This window comes from Pseudophryne corroboree, chromosome 6 (assembly GCF_028390025.1).
Source record: "Pseudophryne corroboree isolate aPseCor3 chromosome 6, aPseCor3.hap2, whole genome shotgun sequence".
Lineage (NCBI taxonomy): Eukaryota > Metazoa > Chordata > Amphibia > Anura > Myobatrachidae > Pseudophryne > Pseudophryne corroboree.
Window position 1 is genome coordinate 374362747 of NC_086449.1, and position 15535 is coordinate 374378281.

At 47.6% G+C, this 15535-nt stretch overlaps 1 protein-coding gene across 1 annotated transcript in view; it reads left to right on the top strand.

The window, feature by feature from the left end:
* Positions 1 to 15535, top strand: part of STRIP2 (striatin interacting protein 2) — a 246197-nt gene that overhangs the window by 157820 nt on the left and 72842 nt on the right. The window contains exon 14 of the mRNA XM_063926727.1: positions 5681 to 5755. Coding sequence (XP_063782797.1) covers positions 5681 to 5755 — 75 coding nt within the window. The remainder of the gene's footprint in view (positions 1 to 5680; positions 5756 to 15535) is intronic.

Sequence of the window (15535 nt, forward strand, 5' to 3'; positions counted from 1 at the left end):
TTCCTTGTTTGGGGCAATCATAAGACAAGCCATGGCTTCAAACTTGATGGCGAAAGCAGTGTCTGCCTGGGCTGATGTATTGAAGGACGATCTTTCAATGGCATTTGGAGAGCAAAAATCCCATATTGCACATATCAAACAGGCGGCGATGTTTTTGGAAGAATCAGCCTTGGATATGGGTACAATTGCCTCTCAGGCATCAGCTTCAGCAGTAGCCGCTCGCAGAGCAGTTTGGCTACGTACATGGAAAGCTGATTCAGAATCCAAAAAGGTTTTGGAGTCTTTTGCCTTTTACTGGAGATATTCTTTTTGGTAAAGAATTAACCAGTATTTTGGAGTCAAAAGCAGACTCCAAGAAAGTGAAGTTTCCTTCCACGCACATATTCAAGCCTAAATTTCCAGCTTTTCGGTCTCAAGGAAAAGCAAAAGGAAAAGGTGATGGCAAACAGTCCCAATACAAGAAGTCTGGTAAGACTAAAAAGCATTGGGCTACCAGGGGACCGGCTTCCAAATCAGAAGATAAGCCATCAGCTTGATGGTGCGGGCCTCCACCTGGGGAACCCCAGGGTGGGAGGCCGACTACTTCAGTTTGCACAGATCTGGCAACAGTCTACCACAGATGCCTGGGTGCAAGAAGCAGTAAATCATGGTTATGCATTTGCTTTCAAGAAACGCCCTCCTCAAAGGTTTTTTGTACCAGCCCGTCTTCAGTAGAAACGAAGGCCAGGGTTTTGCAAGAGGCAGTTCAGAAATTGCTTCAGTCAGGAGTAATCATTCCAGTTCCTCCTGCACAACAAGGACAGTGTTTTTACTCCAACCTGTTTCTAGTCCAGAAGCCAAATGGGTCGTTCCGGCCCATACTCAATCTCAAAGTGCTGAACAAGTACATGTGGGTGCCTCGATTTCATATGGAGAGTTTACGTTCCATCATTTTGGCGATGGAACCAGGGGATTTTATGGTATCCCTGGATATCCAGGATGCTTACCTACATGTTCCTATAGCGCTGTCCCATCAGCGCTATCTCAGGTTCGCGATCCTCCAACAGCATTTTCGGTTCCAGGCCCTTCCATTTGGATTGGCCACAGCCCCCAGAGTATTCACCAAGATTATGGTGGTAATGGCAGCTTATCTCCGCCAGCAGGGGATAAGAATTTTTCCATACCTCGACGACCTCTTAATCCTGGCACAGTCTCAGGAATTGCTTCTGTGTCATCTGCAACAGATAATAGCTTGTTTGCAGAAGCACGGTTGGCTCATAAATTGAGCATAGTCGTCTCTGGTTCTGTCACATCGGATGACTCACTTGGGGGCTGTATTGGATTCGAGCCTTCAGAGAGTAGCCTTACCTCTGAACAAAATATCCAAAATTCAGTCAAGGATTCAAGAGCTGCTACACAGTTGAAAGGTATCCATTCACGCAGCAATGCGTGTGATGGGATTGATGGTGTCAACATTCAACATGGTAGAGTATGCTCAGTTTCACTTGAGGCCTCTGCAACGTCTGATCCTTACCAAATGGAATGGTTTTCATCAGACAATAAAAACGCAGACTTTGGTCCTTACTCTGGAAGTAAGGAGGTCCATTAGCCTGGTGGCTACAGACATCCCATCTGGACAAAGGGAGACCCTTTTGGATATCCTATTTGGAAATTCTGACAATGGATACCAGCCTTCAGGGCTGAGAAGCGGTGTTAGGAAGGATTTGTTTCCAGGGGCAGTGGACCAAGGAAGAAAGTTGCCTGCCAATAAATATATTGGAACGTCGGGCCATATACATGGCACTGATTCAGGCAGAGGACATCCTTCAGGGGAAACCGGTTCAGATCCGCTCGGACAGTGCGACGGCGGTAGCGTACCTCAACCATCAGGGAGGAACTTGCAGCCAGAAAGCAATGAAGAAGTTAAGTCACACGTTAAAGTGGGCAGAACTTTATCATCTAGCCTTGTCCACAGTGTTCATTCCTGAAGTCCTAAACAGGTTAAGTGTTTTTTCTCAGTCGACAGGCCATTCATGCAAACGAATGAGCTTTACGCCCTGAGGTCTTCCAAACCCTAGTAGACAAGTGGGTGTTGCCGGAGATAGATCTCATGACATCCCGTCAGAACAACAAAGTTCCTGCATACGGGTCAAGAACAGAGGATCCCAAAGTGATCTTTGTGTATGCCCTGTCAGTGAGATGGGACTTTCATGGCCTATGTGTTTCTGCCAATGGCACTGTTACCCAGGGTGATGAGAGAGGCAAAACAAGGAAGGGGTGCCGTGATACTAATAGCTCCGGCTTGGCCCAGAAGACATTGGTACACAGATCTGCAGAGGATATCGATGGATGCTCCATTCCTACTCCCTCAACGTCCAGATCTACTGTCTCAAGGTCCTTCTTATCACAAGCACCTGGATCAACTGTCTTTGACGGTGTGGCTCTTGAGACTTCCATCCTGAAGGCAAGAGGATTCTCACAACAGCTAATTCAAACAATGCTCAGAGCAAGGAAACCTTCTTCAGCTCGCATCTATCACCGAATATGGCAAGCCTATATTCAATGGTGGGGTAATCGGAAATTTGACCCTAGATCTTTCAGTTTCCATGGTCTTAGCATTCCTTCAGGCAGGAATGGATAAAGGTTTAAGGGTGGCTTCCTTGAGAGTGCAAGTGTCAGCATTGACGGTATGGTTCCAAAAGAAAATTGTTAACCTACAGGATGTGCACACTTTTTTCAGGGAATGCTGCGCATTCAACCTCCTTTTGTTCCTCCTACAGTGCCTTCGGACCTAAGTTTAGTCCCAAAGCCCTTCAGGTTGCACCATTTGAACCACTTAAAAGAGGGGATCTTAAATGGTTGACAGCAAAAGTTCTCTTTCTACTGCCCATTGCTTCAGCTAGAAGAGTTTCAGATTCAGGGCATTGTTATGTCGTCCTCCATTTCTGATTTTTTTTATCCAGATAGAGCAGTTCTCATAACTAAATCTGGGTATCTTCCTTAACTAAGAAATTGTAGTCCCAGCCTTCCATGGGCCGGACCTTTCTGCGGGAGATGCATCGTTGGGCATAGTCCGTGCCTTAAGGATCTATGTGGATCATACCAGTGCCATCAGAAAGACAGATTATCTATTCGTTTTCTACAGATTTCACAAGAGAGGATGGCCTGCTGACAAACAGACACAGGCGAGGTGGCTTGGGATGACGATTTCAGAAGCATATTCTCAAGCTGATCTACCTGTTCCAGGTAATGCTCTCTCTACTTGTAAGGTAGGTCCATCATGGGCAGCACAACGTGGTGCTTCAGCAGAACAGATATGTAAGGCAGCCACATGGTCTTCCATTAACACATCAATTAGACATTATGCCGTTGAAACCTTTGCCTCTCTGGACGCTGAATTCGGGCAAAGGATTCTCCTGTCCAAGCAGGAGCGTCCCCACCACTAAATTGTTTTGGGAAATCCCAGTGTTATCCTGTGGATAACCTGTGGACCCTGCCGGAGAAATATTCGTTATGGTAAGAACTTACCGTTGTTAACGTTATTTCTCCTAAGTCCACAGGGATCCCACCCTGACACACCTGATTTGAGGATACTTTCACTCACTAACCTCTTCCTTCTTGTACGGAAGGGTGTGCATGTGTGTTCTTCTCGCCTGATTAGGGCTATCTATGATGCTTCTGCCTTGATCTTTGGAAAATCAAATGATTTGCCTGAGCCAGGAGGCAGGAATATATGGCTGGTCTCGTTGCATGCTGGAAGGCTGAAAGCTTTGACATTTTGGTGCAAATCCGCTGTTGCATCATCATATCCCAATGTTATCCTGTGGATTTAGGAGAAATAATGTTATAAACAGTAAGTTCTTACCATAACGAATATATTTTTCTGGTTTTCAGTAAGTTTTAGCTTTAGTAAATATGCGGGTTTGGTCACTTTGCAAAGCAGATGGAAAATCATCTGAAAACGCAAAACCAACCTTTAATGAATGTACCCCTTTATGTCAAGCTCATTGGGGAAATCTAGACTTATCCATTTAGAATAACAAATTTTCACAATCCGTTTCAAATGATGTGCAATTTAAAATGGCCAACATGTCAGCTGCTGATAAATCCATAATAAATCTACCAAGACTGACAATAGGTGAGACCTAATATATGCTTCCTGAATTGGTAAGAAAAAATCTTGAGTTTCTTTCTAGGTCCTATTACTGTTATATTATTTATAAGCTTTCCTATCTATTTACATCCCCACTGTACAGTCCACACACATCCTCACATATTTTCTCTTTCACTTTCACATCCTCCTGACACCTGGCCAACATTGCCCGCCAAGGACCTTTGCAATCTGGTAGACCATTATGCAATATATAACACCTATCCTTGTGTATTAATGCCTATTTCAGTATAGATTGTAAGCCTGCAAGCAGGGCCTTCCTACCTCTGTCTGTCTGTTAGTACCCAGTCTTGTTTTATCACTTGTGATCACTTGTTTATCAATTGTTTCCATTTGTAAAGTGCAACGGAATTTGCTGCACTATATAAGAAACTTAATAAATATAAGCATTGCAGCTATCAGTTAACTAGGAGCAACAAATATAATATGCGAGACTATTTTATTTATTTTTCTTCTGTATGTGGCTCACGACAGGTATTTTGTGGTTGTTTTCAAATCTTTTTTTATTTTGAACAAACATGAGAAACAAGTAAGAAATGGAGATATGGTGCACACACATGGTGTGATTCTCGCATGCTATTTGATCTTTTAAGTTCAAATAGCATCGCGTTTAGTTCAAATTGCACCATGTGTGTTGTCCCTTGCGTTGCGCGGTCCTGTCTAGTCCATATCTCAAGGCAAAATAGTATGTGCAGGCAGGTATTTCTGTACTACATTGCATATAGGTGTTAATTCAGACCTGATCGCTGCTGCACGTTTTCGCAATAGTGGGTGATCAGGTCCAAACTGCGTATGCACCGCAATGCGCAGGTGCGTTGCACGGGTACAAAGCGGATCGCCGTTCAGCGATGGGTTTGTGCGACGGATCCGTTTGCACAGGTGATCGCAAGGAGATTGACAGGAAGAAGCCGTTTGTGGGTGTCAACTGACCGTTTTCAGGGAGTGGCTGGAAAAATGCAGGTGTGTCCGTGTGTTTGCAGGGAGGGTTCCTGACGTCAATTCCGGTCCCAGACAGGCTGATGTCATCGCAATGGCTGAGTAAGTTCTGGGCTGCGCAGAGACTGCACAAACTGTTTGTACAGCTCTGCTACACATGCGTTCGCACACTTGCACAGCTAAAATACACTCCCCCTGTAGGTGGTGACTATCTGATCGCAGCAGTGCAAAAATCAGCTGCTAGCGATCAGGTCTGAATTAGGCCCACAGTACATTGTAGTGTATTCAAAACTGGATGTAGTTCAAATAGCATACATAGCATACTGTACACCACCTAGTCCAATTCGCATGGCACACATTGTATAGGCTCAAATCGCACCTAGCACAGATCTTACCATGTGTGGGCCCCATAAGCAAGAAGTCCTCTCCAATATATGAACAAAAAGTAACCATATGTAAACAAAATAACTGAAGAATCGTGTACTGTACATTTGATATGTGGCATCACTTGGCAAAATAATGAGGGGAAAAATATGTAAAGGTCAGAGTATTTGGGTACACCGATAAAATTAATACCTTTTTGTAAACTTTTAGGGAGAGGAAGAAGTGGAGGAAACTGCAACGGAGTGCCTATACAGAGCAATGTTGTTCAACATACCTCAGTACATGGTAAGGTGTGTTCTTTTCTCTAGGTCTCAAACATTTTCTAGCTCCTTTTCATTCACATTTATATTTGTATTCATGCTTTACAGTGGAAGTTTTGAGAACAAGTAGCTGCTCTAGCGTCCGCTGTGTTGTAGCAATATGTCCCCCAATACTTTATGGGAGGGATCACTATATAGGAGCAACTGAACTATATGCGTAAACATTCACATTTGTTTGTTTCTATAAACACTATTATTGCTTCATATACAACTTTCTTCCAAATGTTATAGCTTCATGTCAAGGGCAGTGCAACAGGATTCAGAGGCTATGCCATTTTGAAGCTTTAAAACTGTGTATCCAACAAAGTCTGATTCCTTCACAACATTTTATAGAAAATAATATTCAATGGGATACTGATATGGAGAAGCTCCATGCAATAGAATAAAATCGGGCACAAAAATGTTTCATGCAGGCTCAGATCTTCAAAGGCTGTGCTTATTCGCAGTGTAAGAGTGGGGACAATGAGTGTGGGGTTCCCCTTCTAGGGTGGAAACCAGCTCCATGTTATAACTGGGAAATGAATCACTCTGGACTCCTGTCATTGTAGAACCAGCTAAAGCTGGTCAGTGCAGAAATAAAAATTCTATGGAAGGACAAAAAAGAAAAAGTGCTTGTGTCCCCCCCCCCCCCCTCTCAAAGATTACAAGCCCTGTGCTATGGATCTTTCTGGTACCATTTGGCTGTTGGTCCCAAAGTAAAAAGAGATATTGGGATCAATCAGTGGTCCAAGTATAATGGTTAGGGGGCAATAAGACCCTATTGCTAAAAGTAGTAATGAAATGGAAATAATTTACACGTGATTGGTAAACTTTAATAAACCTAAAAACTTCCCTACCCCAATTTATGATGCGGGTTCCAGAATGACCATGAAATTAATTGACTTGCTCCTTTTTGCAAGTCAGCAAATCACAAATGGGTTATACTTGCTGGCCACAACTTGATTGAATAGCCAAAAGAAAAGCCCTATGGATTTCCTTCTTTGATTACTTATCAATACAGGAGCCTATTCCTCATAACAATATCCACTAGTGATGATTAGGTTTCTTTCTTCATCTACTAGGAGGCACAGAGACACAAAGTAATGTCTGGAGAGATTTGGAGTCTGGGCACCAAATAGTTAAAAAAAAAAAAAAATCCCAACGTGCTCAGGCTCCCTCTCCTGCATACCCCAGGGTGTCAGGGTATCTTACATGTTCAGCCACCGTTCATTCTCACAGTGTCTCCGTGGAACCTCTCTTTGGTTCTTAGTGCGCTTCAGTCTACTCCCTTTGAGCCTTAGCCTACTGTGGATTTACGTTGGCTCACATGGAAGATTGTATTCTTACTGGCTATAGCGTTGGCCCGGCGGATTTCAGACTTAAGCGCATTATCTTGTGCAGATAGGGCTGTTCTCCGGACGAGGATCGGCTATCTGCCCAAGGTTGTGTTGCAGTTTAACATCAATGAGGAGATTGTGGTATTGACTAATGATGCGCCAAAGGAAGTCTCTCTTGATGCAGTGAGGGCTGTTTGCATTTATGTTGACAGAACCAGAAATCTGCGTACTTCAGACTGTTTTATTTGATTTCAAAAAGCAGGGCTGGCTGGCCCCCAAACAGACTTTGGCCAGGTGGCTCCGCTTGACTATTAGCCACGCCTACCCTGTGGTGAATCTCCCGGTCCCAACGGTAGTCTCTGCTTTCTCTAACGTCCTAGAGGATGCTGGGGACTCCGTAAGGACCATGGAGAATAGACGGGCTCCACAGGAGATAGGGCACTTTAAGAAAGCTTTGGATTCTGGGTGTGCACTGGCTCCTCCCTCTATGTCCCTCCTCCAGACCTCAGTTTTACACTGTGCCCAGAGGATGAAGGGCGCACTGCAGGGAGCTCTCTTGAGTTCTTTGCTACAGAAAGCATTTTTGTTTGGATTTTTACTTTTTCACAGGGAGCACTGCTGGCAACAGGCTCCCTGCATCGAGGGACTGAGGAGAGAGGGGCAGACCTACTTAACTGATAGGATCTGCTTCCTCGGCTACTGCACACCATTAGCTTCAGAGGGGGTGAACACAGGTTCGTCCTGGGCGTCCACCCCCGGAGATACGCCGCCGTTCTCCTCACAGAGCCAGAAGAACAGAAGCAAGAAGACGTCTCAGGCGGCAGAAGCCTTCAGCTTCACAGAGGTAGCGCACAGCACTGCAGCTGTGCGTCATTGCTCCACATCACCTCACACACTCCGGTCACTGTATGGGTGCAGGGCGCAGGGGGGGGGGCGCCCTGGGCAGCAATAATAACACCTCTTAGATGGCAAATAGGTATATACATGTACAGCTGGGCACTGTACATGTATATAATTGAGCCCCCGCCATTTTACACGATTTTGAGCGGGACAAAAGCCCGCCGCCGAGGGGGCGGGGCTTCTCCCTCAGCACTCACCAGCGCCATTTCTCTCTCCACAGAACGCTGAGAGGAAGCTCCCCGGACTCTCCCCTGCTTACACACGGTGAAGGGAGTTTAAAAAGAGAGGGGTTGGGGCGGGCACATAATTGGCGGATAAAGTATAATACAGCGCTGCTGGGGAAAAGCATTCTGTGTTGGTCTCCAGGTTGTTGCGCTGGGGTGTGTGCTGGCATACTCTCTCTCTGTCTCTCCAAAGGGCCTTTCAGGGAATACTGTCTTCAGAAAAAGTTTCCCTGGGTGTGTGCAGTGTGTCGGTACGTGTGTGTCGACATGTTTGATGAAGAAGGCTCGCTTAATGTGGAGGGGGAGTGCTTGAATGTCAGGTCGCCGTCGGCAACGCCGACACCGGACTGGGTGGATATGCTGAATGTCTTGAATGCAAATGTAAATCTCCTACATAAAAGATTAGACAAGGCTGAAGCTAGGGATCAGTCAGGTAGCCAGTCCGTGCCTGTCCCTGTGGTGCCAGGACCTTCAGGGTCTCAAAAGCGCCCCATATCCCAGGTCGCTGACACAGATACCGACACAGATACTGACTCTAGTGTCGACTATGAGGATGCAAAATTGCAGCCGAAGGTGGCAAAAGGTATTAGGTACACGATTATTGCCATAAAAGAGGTTTTGCATATCACGGAGGAACCCCCTGTCCCTGACACGAGGGTTCACATGTATAAAGGGAAAAAGCCTGAGGTCACGTTTCCGTCCTCATTTGAGCTAAGCGAATTATACGAAAAGGCTTGGGAATCTCCGGATAGGAGACTCCATGTTCCCAAAAGGATTCTCATAGCGTATCCTTTTCCACAGAAGGATCGGATACGATGGGAATCTGCGCCTAAAGTAGACAAGGCGCTGACCCGCTTATCCAAGAAGGTGGCACTGCCTTCTCCGGATACTGCTTCCCTCAAGGATCCTGCTGATCGCAAGCAGGAAATTACCATGAAGCACATTTACACACATTCAGGAACTATAGTTAGGCCGGCCATGGCGTCGGCCTGGGTTTGTAGTGCTGTTGTGGAATGGGCAGACTCCTTATCTACGGAGATGGACACCTTAGATAGGGATACCATTCTAATGACCATGGAGCATATCAGAGATGCTGCCTTGTATATGAGGGATGCTCAGAGAGACATTTGTTTACTAAGCTCTAGAATAAACGCTAGGCGGCTCTTGTGGACCCGACAGTGGACGGAAGACGCCGACTCAAAGCGGCATATGGAGTCATTGCCTTACAAGGGGGAGGAGTTGTTTGGAGAAGGCCTCTCGGACCTAGTCTCTACTGCTACTGCCGGTAAATCGAATTTTTTACCTTATGTTCCCCCGCAGCATTCTAAGAAGGTATCACATTATCAAATGCAGTCTTTTCGTTCCAATAAAAACAAGAAGGTACGAGGATCGTCCTTCGTTGCCAGAGGTAAAGGCAAGGGAAAAAAGCTGCACTCAGCTAGTTCCCAGGAGCAGAAGTCCTCCCCTACTTCCGCAAAGTCCACAACATGACGCTGGGGCTTTCTGGGGGGGGGGGTCAGATCAAGTGGGGGCACGTCTTCGTCTTTTCAGCCATGCCTGGGTTCAATCACAGGTGGATCCCTGGGCAATAGAGATTGTTTCCCAGGGATACAGACTGGAATTCGAAGACATGCCCCCTCACCGGTTTTTCAAATCGGCTCTGCCGGCTTCCCCGTCAGAGAGGGAGCTAGTGTTAGCGGCAATTCACAAATTGTACAATCAACAGGTGATAATCAAGGTTCCTCATCTCCAGCAAGGAGAGGGTCATTATTCATCCCTGTTTGTGGTACCGAAACCGGACGGTTCGGTCAGACCCATTCTAAATCTAAAATCCCTGAACCTGTACTTGAAGAGGTTCAAGTTCAAAATGGAATCGCTCAGAATGGTCATCGCCAGCCTGGAGGGAGGGGATTGGATGGTGTCCCTGGACATAAAGGATGCGTACCTTCATGTTCCGATTTTCCCCCCTCACCAGGCGTTTCTGAGATTTGCAGTACAGGATTGTCACTACCAATTTCAGACGTTGCCGTTTGGTCTTTCCACGGCCCCGAGAATTTTCACCAAGGTAATGGCGGAAATGATGGTGCTCCTGCGCAAGCAGGGAGTCACAATTATCCCGTACTTGGACGATCTCCTTATAAAGGCGAGATCTCGGGAGAAGTTGCTGGACAGCGTGTCTCTGTCCGTGAAGACGTTGCAGATGCACAGCTGGATTCTCAATTTACAGATATCCCAGCTAGTACCTGCAACGCATACGACCTTTTTGGACCTGATTCTAGACACAGACCGAAAAAAAGTTTTTCTTCCGGTGGAGAAGGCTCAGGAGCTCATAGCCCTGGTCAGGAACCTTTTAAAGCCAAAAAAGGTTTCGGTGCATCATTGCAAAAAGGTTCTGGGGAAGATGGTGGCTTCATACGAGGCCATCCCCTTCGGCAGGTTCCATGCGAGGACTTTCCAATGGGACCTATTGGACAAATGGTCCGGGTCCCATCTACATATGCAGAAACGGATCACCCTGTCTCCCAGGGCCAGGGTATCTCTCCTGTGGTGGCTGCACAGTGCTCACCTCCTAGAGGGTCGCAGGTTCGGCATTCAGGACTGGATCCTGGTGACCACGGACGCGAGCCTCCGAGGTTGGGGGGCTGTCGCACTGGGAAGAAATTTCCAAGGTCTCTGGTCAAGCCTAGAGACTTGTCTCCACATCAATGTCCTGGAGTTAAGGGCCATTTACAACGCCCTACGCCAGGCGGAGGAATGGCTTCAGAACAAACCGATTCTGATTCAGTCGGACAATATCGCGGCAGTGGCTCATGTAAACCGCCAAGGCGGCACAAGTAGCAGAGTGGCCATGGCAGAGGCGACCAGGATTCTGCGCTGGGCGGAAGGCCATGTAAGCGCACTATCAGCAGTGTTCATCCCGGGGGTGGACAACTGGGAGGCGGACTTCCTCAGCAGGCACGACCTGCATCCGGGAGAGTGGGGACTTCATCAAGAAGTCTTCACACAGATCGTGGATCGGTGGGGACTGCCTCAAATAGACATGATGGCGTCCCGTCTCAACAAAAAGCTAAAGAGGTATTGCGCCAGGTCGAGACCCTCAGGCGGTAGCGGTAGACGCTCTGGTGACACCATGGATGTTCAGATCGGTCTATGTGTTTCCTCCTCTGCCTCTCATACCCAAGGTGTTAAGATTAATAAGACTAAGAAGGGTCAGAACAATTCTCATTGTTCCAGATTGGCCAATGAGGACTTGGTATCCGGATCTGCAAGAGTTGCTCACAGAAGATCCGTGGCCTCTTCCTCTAAGGCAGAACCTGCTGCAGCAGGGGCCCTGTCTGTTCCAAGACTTAACGCGGCTGCGTTTGACGGCATGGCGGTTGAACGCCGGATCCTAGCTGAAAAAGGGATTCCGGAGGAGGTCATTCCTACCCTGATCAAGGCTAGGAAGGATGTGACATCGAAACATTATCACCGTATATGGCGGAAATATGTTTCTTGGTGTGAGGCCAGAGCTGCTCCTACGGAGGAGTTCCATTTGGGCCGTCTGCTTCACTTCCTTCAAACGGGAGTGAATTTGGGCCTAAAATTAGAGTCCATAAAGGTCCAAATTTCGGCCTTATCCATTTTCTTTCAAAGAGAATTGGCTTCTCTTCATGAAGTACAGACTTTTGTGAAGGGAGTGCTGCATATTCAGCCTCCCTTTGTACCTCCGGTGGCGTCTTGGGATCTTAACGTGGTATTAAGTTTCCTAAGTCACCTTGGTTTGAACCACTCAAAACAGTGGAGTTGAAATACCTCACTTGGGAAGTAGTCATGTTGTTGGCCTTAGCTTCTGCAAGGCGTGTTTCTGAATTAGCGGCTTTATCATATAAAAGCCCATACCTGATTTTTCACGTGGATAAGGCAGAGTTGGGGACTCGTCCTCAATTTCTGCCCAAGGTGGTCTCACCTTTTCATAGGAACCAACCTATTGTCGTGCCTGTGGCTACACGGGACTTGGAGGACTCAGAGTCCCTGGATGTGGTCAGGGCTTTGAAGATTTACATGACCAGAACAGCTAGGATCAGGAAGACTGAAGCTCTGTTTGTTCTGTATGCGGCCAACAAGGTTGGCGCTCCTGCTTCAAAGCAGACAATTGCTCGCTGGTTCTGTAACATGATTCAGCAGGCGCATTCTACGGCAGGATTGCCATTGCCTAAATCGGTTAAGGCCCATTCCACTAGGAAGGTGGGCTCTTCCTGGGCGGCTGCCCGAGGGGTCTCGGCACTACAACTGTGCCGAGCTGCTACTTGGTCGGGGTCAAACACCTTTGCAAAGTTCTATAAGTTTGATACCCTGGCTGAGGAGGACATCCTGTTTGCTCAATCGGTGCTGCAGAGTCATCCGCACTCTCCCGCCCGTTTGGGAGCTTTGGTATAATCCCCATGGTCCTTACGGAGTCCCCAGCATCCTCTAGGACGTTAGAGAAAATAGGATTTTACTTACCGGTAAATCTATTTCTCGTAGTCCGTAGAGGATGCTGTGCGCCCGTCCCAAGTGCGGACTTCTTCTGCAAGACTTGTATATAGTTATTGCTTACATAAGGGTTATGTTATAGTTGGTCGGTCTTGAACCGAGGCTATGTTACTTGTTCATACTGTTAACTGGGTAGTTTATCACAAGTTATACGGTGTGATTGGTGTGGCTGGTATGAATCTCGCCCTTAGGTTACATAAATCCTTTCCTCGTACTGTTCATAACCTCTGGGCACAGTTTCTCTAACTGAGGTCTGGAGGAGGGACATAGAGGGAGGAGCCAGTGCACACCCAGAATCCAAAGCTTTCTTAAAGTGCCCTATCTCCTGCGGAGCCCGTCTATTCCCCATGGTCCTTACGGAGTCCCCAGCATCCTTTACGGACTACGAGAAATAGATTTACCGGTAAGTAAAATCCTATTTCTCTAACGTCCTAGTGGATGCTGGGGAATCCGTAAGGACCATGGGGAATAGACGGGCTCCGCAGGAGACAGGGCACTTTAAGAAAGAATTTGGATTCTGGTGTGTTCTGGCTCCTCCCTCTATGTCCCTCCTCCAGACCTCAGTTTGAATCTGTGCCCGGACGAGCTGGGTGCTACTTAGTGAGCTCTCCTGAGCTTGCTAAAAAGAAAGTATTTTGTTAGGTTTTTTATTTTCAGAGAGATCTGCTGGCAACAGGCTCTCTGCTACGTGGGACTGAGGGGAGAGAAGCAGCCCTACTCACTGAAGATAGGTCCTGCTTCTTAGGCTACTGGACACCATTAGCTCCAGAGGGATCGTACACAGGATCGCACCCTTGGTCGTCCGATCCCGGAGCCGCGCCGCCATCCCCCTCGCAGAGCCAGAAGACAGAAGCCGGTGTCAGAAGCAAGAAGACATCGAAATCGGCTGTAGAAGACTCCAGTCTTCACATGAGGTAGCGCACAGCACTGCAGCTGTGCGCCATTGCTCCCACACTAAACCCACATACTCCGGTCACTGTAGGGTGCAGGGCGCAGGGGGGGGGGCGCCCTGGGCAGCAATTAGGAACCTCTTGGCAAAAAGGAGCATATATACAGTTGGGCACTGTATATATGCATGAGCCCCTGCCATTATTTTACACACAAACGCGGGACAGAAGCCCGCCGCTGAGGGGGGCGGGGCTTCTTCCTCAGCACTCACCAGTGCCATTTTCTCTCCACAGCTCCGCTGAGAGGAAGCTCCCCAGGCTCTCCCCTGCAGAATCACGGTAGAAGAGGGTAAAAAGTAAGGGGGGGGCACATAAATTTGACGCAAAAACAATATATACAGCAGCTACTGGGTTAACACTAAGTTACTGTGTGACTCCTGGGACATATAGCGCTGGGGTGTGTGCTGGCATACTCTCTCTCTGTCTCTCCAAAAGGCCTTGTGGGGGAACTGTCTTCAAAAAGAGCATCCCCTGTGTGTGTGGTGTGTCGGTACGCTTGTGTCGGCATGTTTGACGAGGAAGGCTATGTGGAAGCAGAGCGGGAGCAAATGAATGTGGGGTCGCCGCCGACACCCGATTGAATGGATATGTGGAAGGTTTTAAATGATAATGTCACTTCCTTGCATAAAAGGTTGGATAAAGCTGAAGCCTTGGGACAGCGGGGTCTCAGCCCATGCCTGATCCTATGTCGCAGAGGCCGTCAGGGTCTCAGAAGCGCCCACTATCCCAAATTGTTGACACAGATGTCGACACGGATTCTGACTCCAGTGTCGATGGCGATGATGCAAAGTTACAGCCTAAAATGGCTAAAGCCATCTGTTACATGATTATAGCAATGAAGGATGTGTTGCACATCACAGAGGAAACCCCAGTCCCTGACAAGAGGGTTTATATGTATGGGGAAAAAAGGCAAGAGGTGACTTTTCCCCCTTCACATGAGTTAAATGAGTTATGTGAAAAGGCTTGGGAATCTCCAGATAGAAAACTGCAGATTTCCAAACGGATGCTTCTGGCGTATCCTTTCCCGCCAACGGACAGGTTACGCTGGGAATCCTCCCCTAGGGTAGACAAAGCTTTAACACGCTTATCCAAGAGGGTAGCCCTACCGTCACAGGATACGGCCACCCTAAAAGATGCTGCGGATAGAAAGCAGGAGGGTATCCTGAAGTCCATCTATACACATTCAGGTACACTACTAAGGCCGGCGATTGCGTCGGCCTGGATGTGTAGTGCTGTAGCAGCATGGACAGATACCTTATCTGAGGAACTTGATACCTTGGACAAGGATACTATAGTGCTGACCCTGGGTCATATAAAAGACGCTGTCCTATATATGAGAGATGCTCAAAGAGACATTAGCCTACTGGGCTCTAGAATAAATGCAATGTCGATTTCTGCCAAAAGGGTCCTGTGGACTAGGCAGTGGACAGTCGATGCCGACTCAAAAAGGCACATGGAGGTTTTACCTTGCAAGGGTGAGGAATTGTTTGGGGACGGTCTCTCGAACCTGGTCTCCACAGCTACGGCTGGAAAGTCAAATTTTTTGCCATATATTCCCTCACAACCTAAGAAAGCACCGTATTATCAAATGCAGTTCTTTCGATCACAAAAAGGCAAGAAAATACGAGGTGCGTCCTTTCTTGCCAGTGGCAGGGGTAGAGGAAAGAAGCTGCACAATACAGCTAGTTCCCAGGAACAGAAGTCCTCCCCGGCTTCCACTAAATCCACCGCATGACGCTGGGGCTCCACAGGCGGAGCTAGGCCCGGTGGGGGCGCGTCTCCGAAATTTCAGCTACGAGTGGGTTCACTCCCAGGTGGATCCCTGGGCTATAGAGATTGTGTC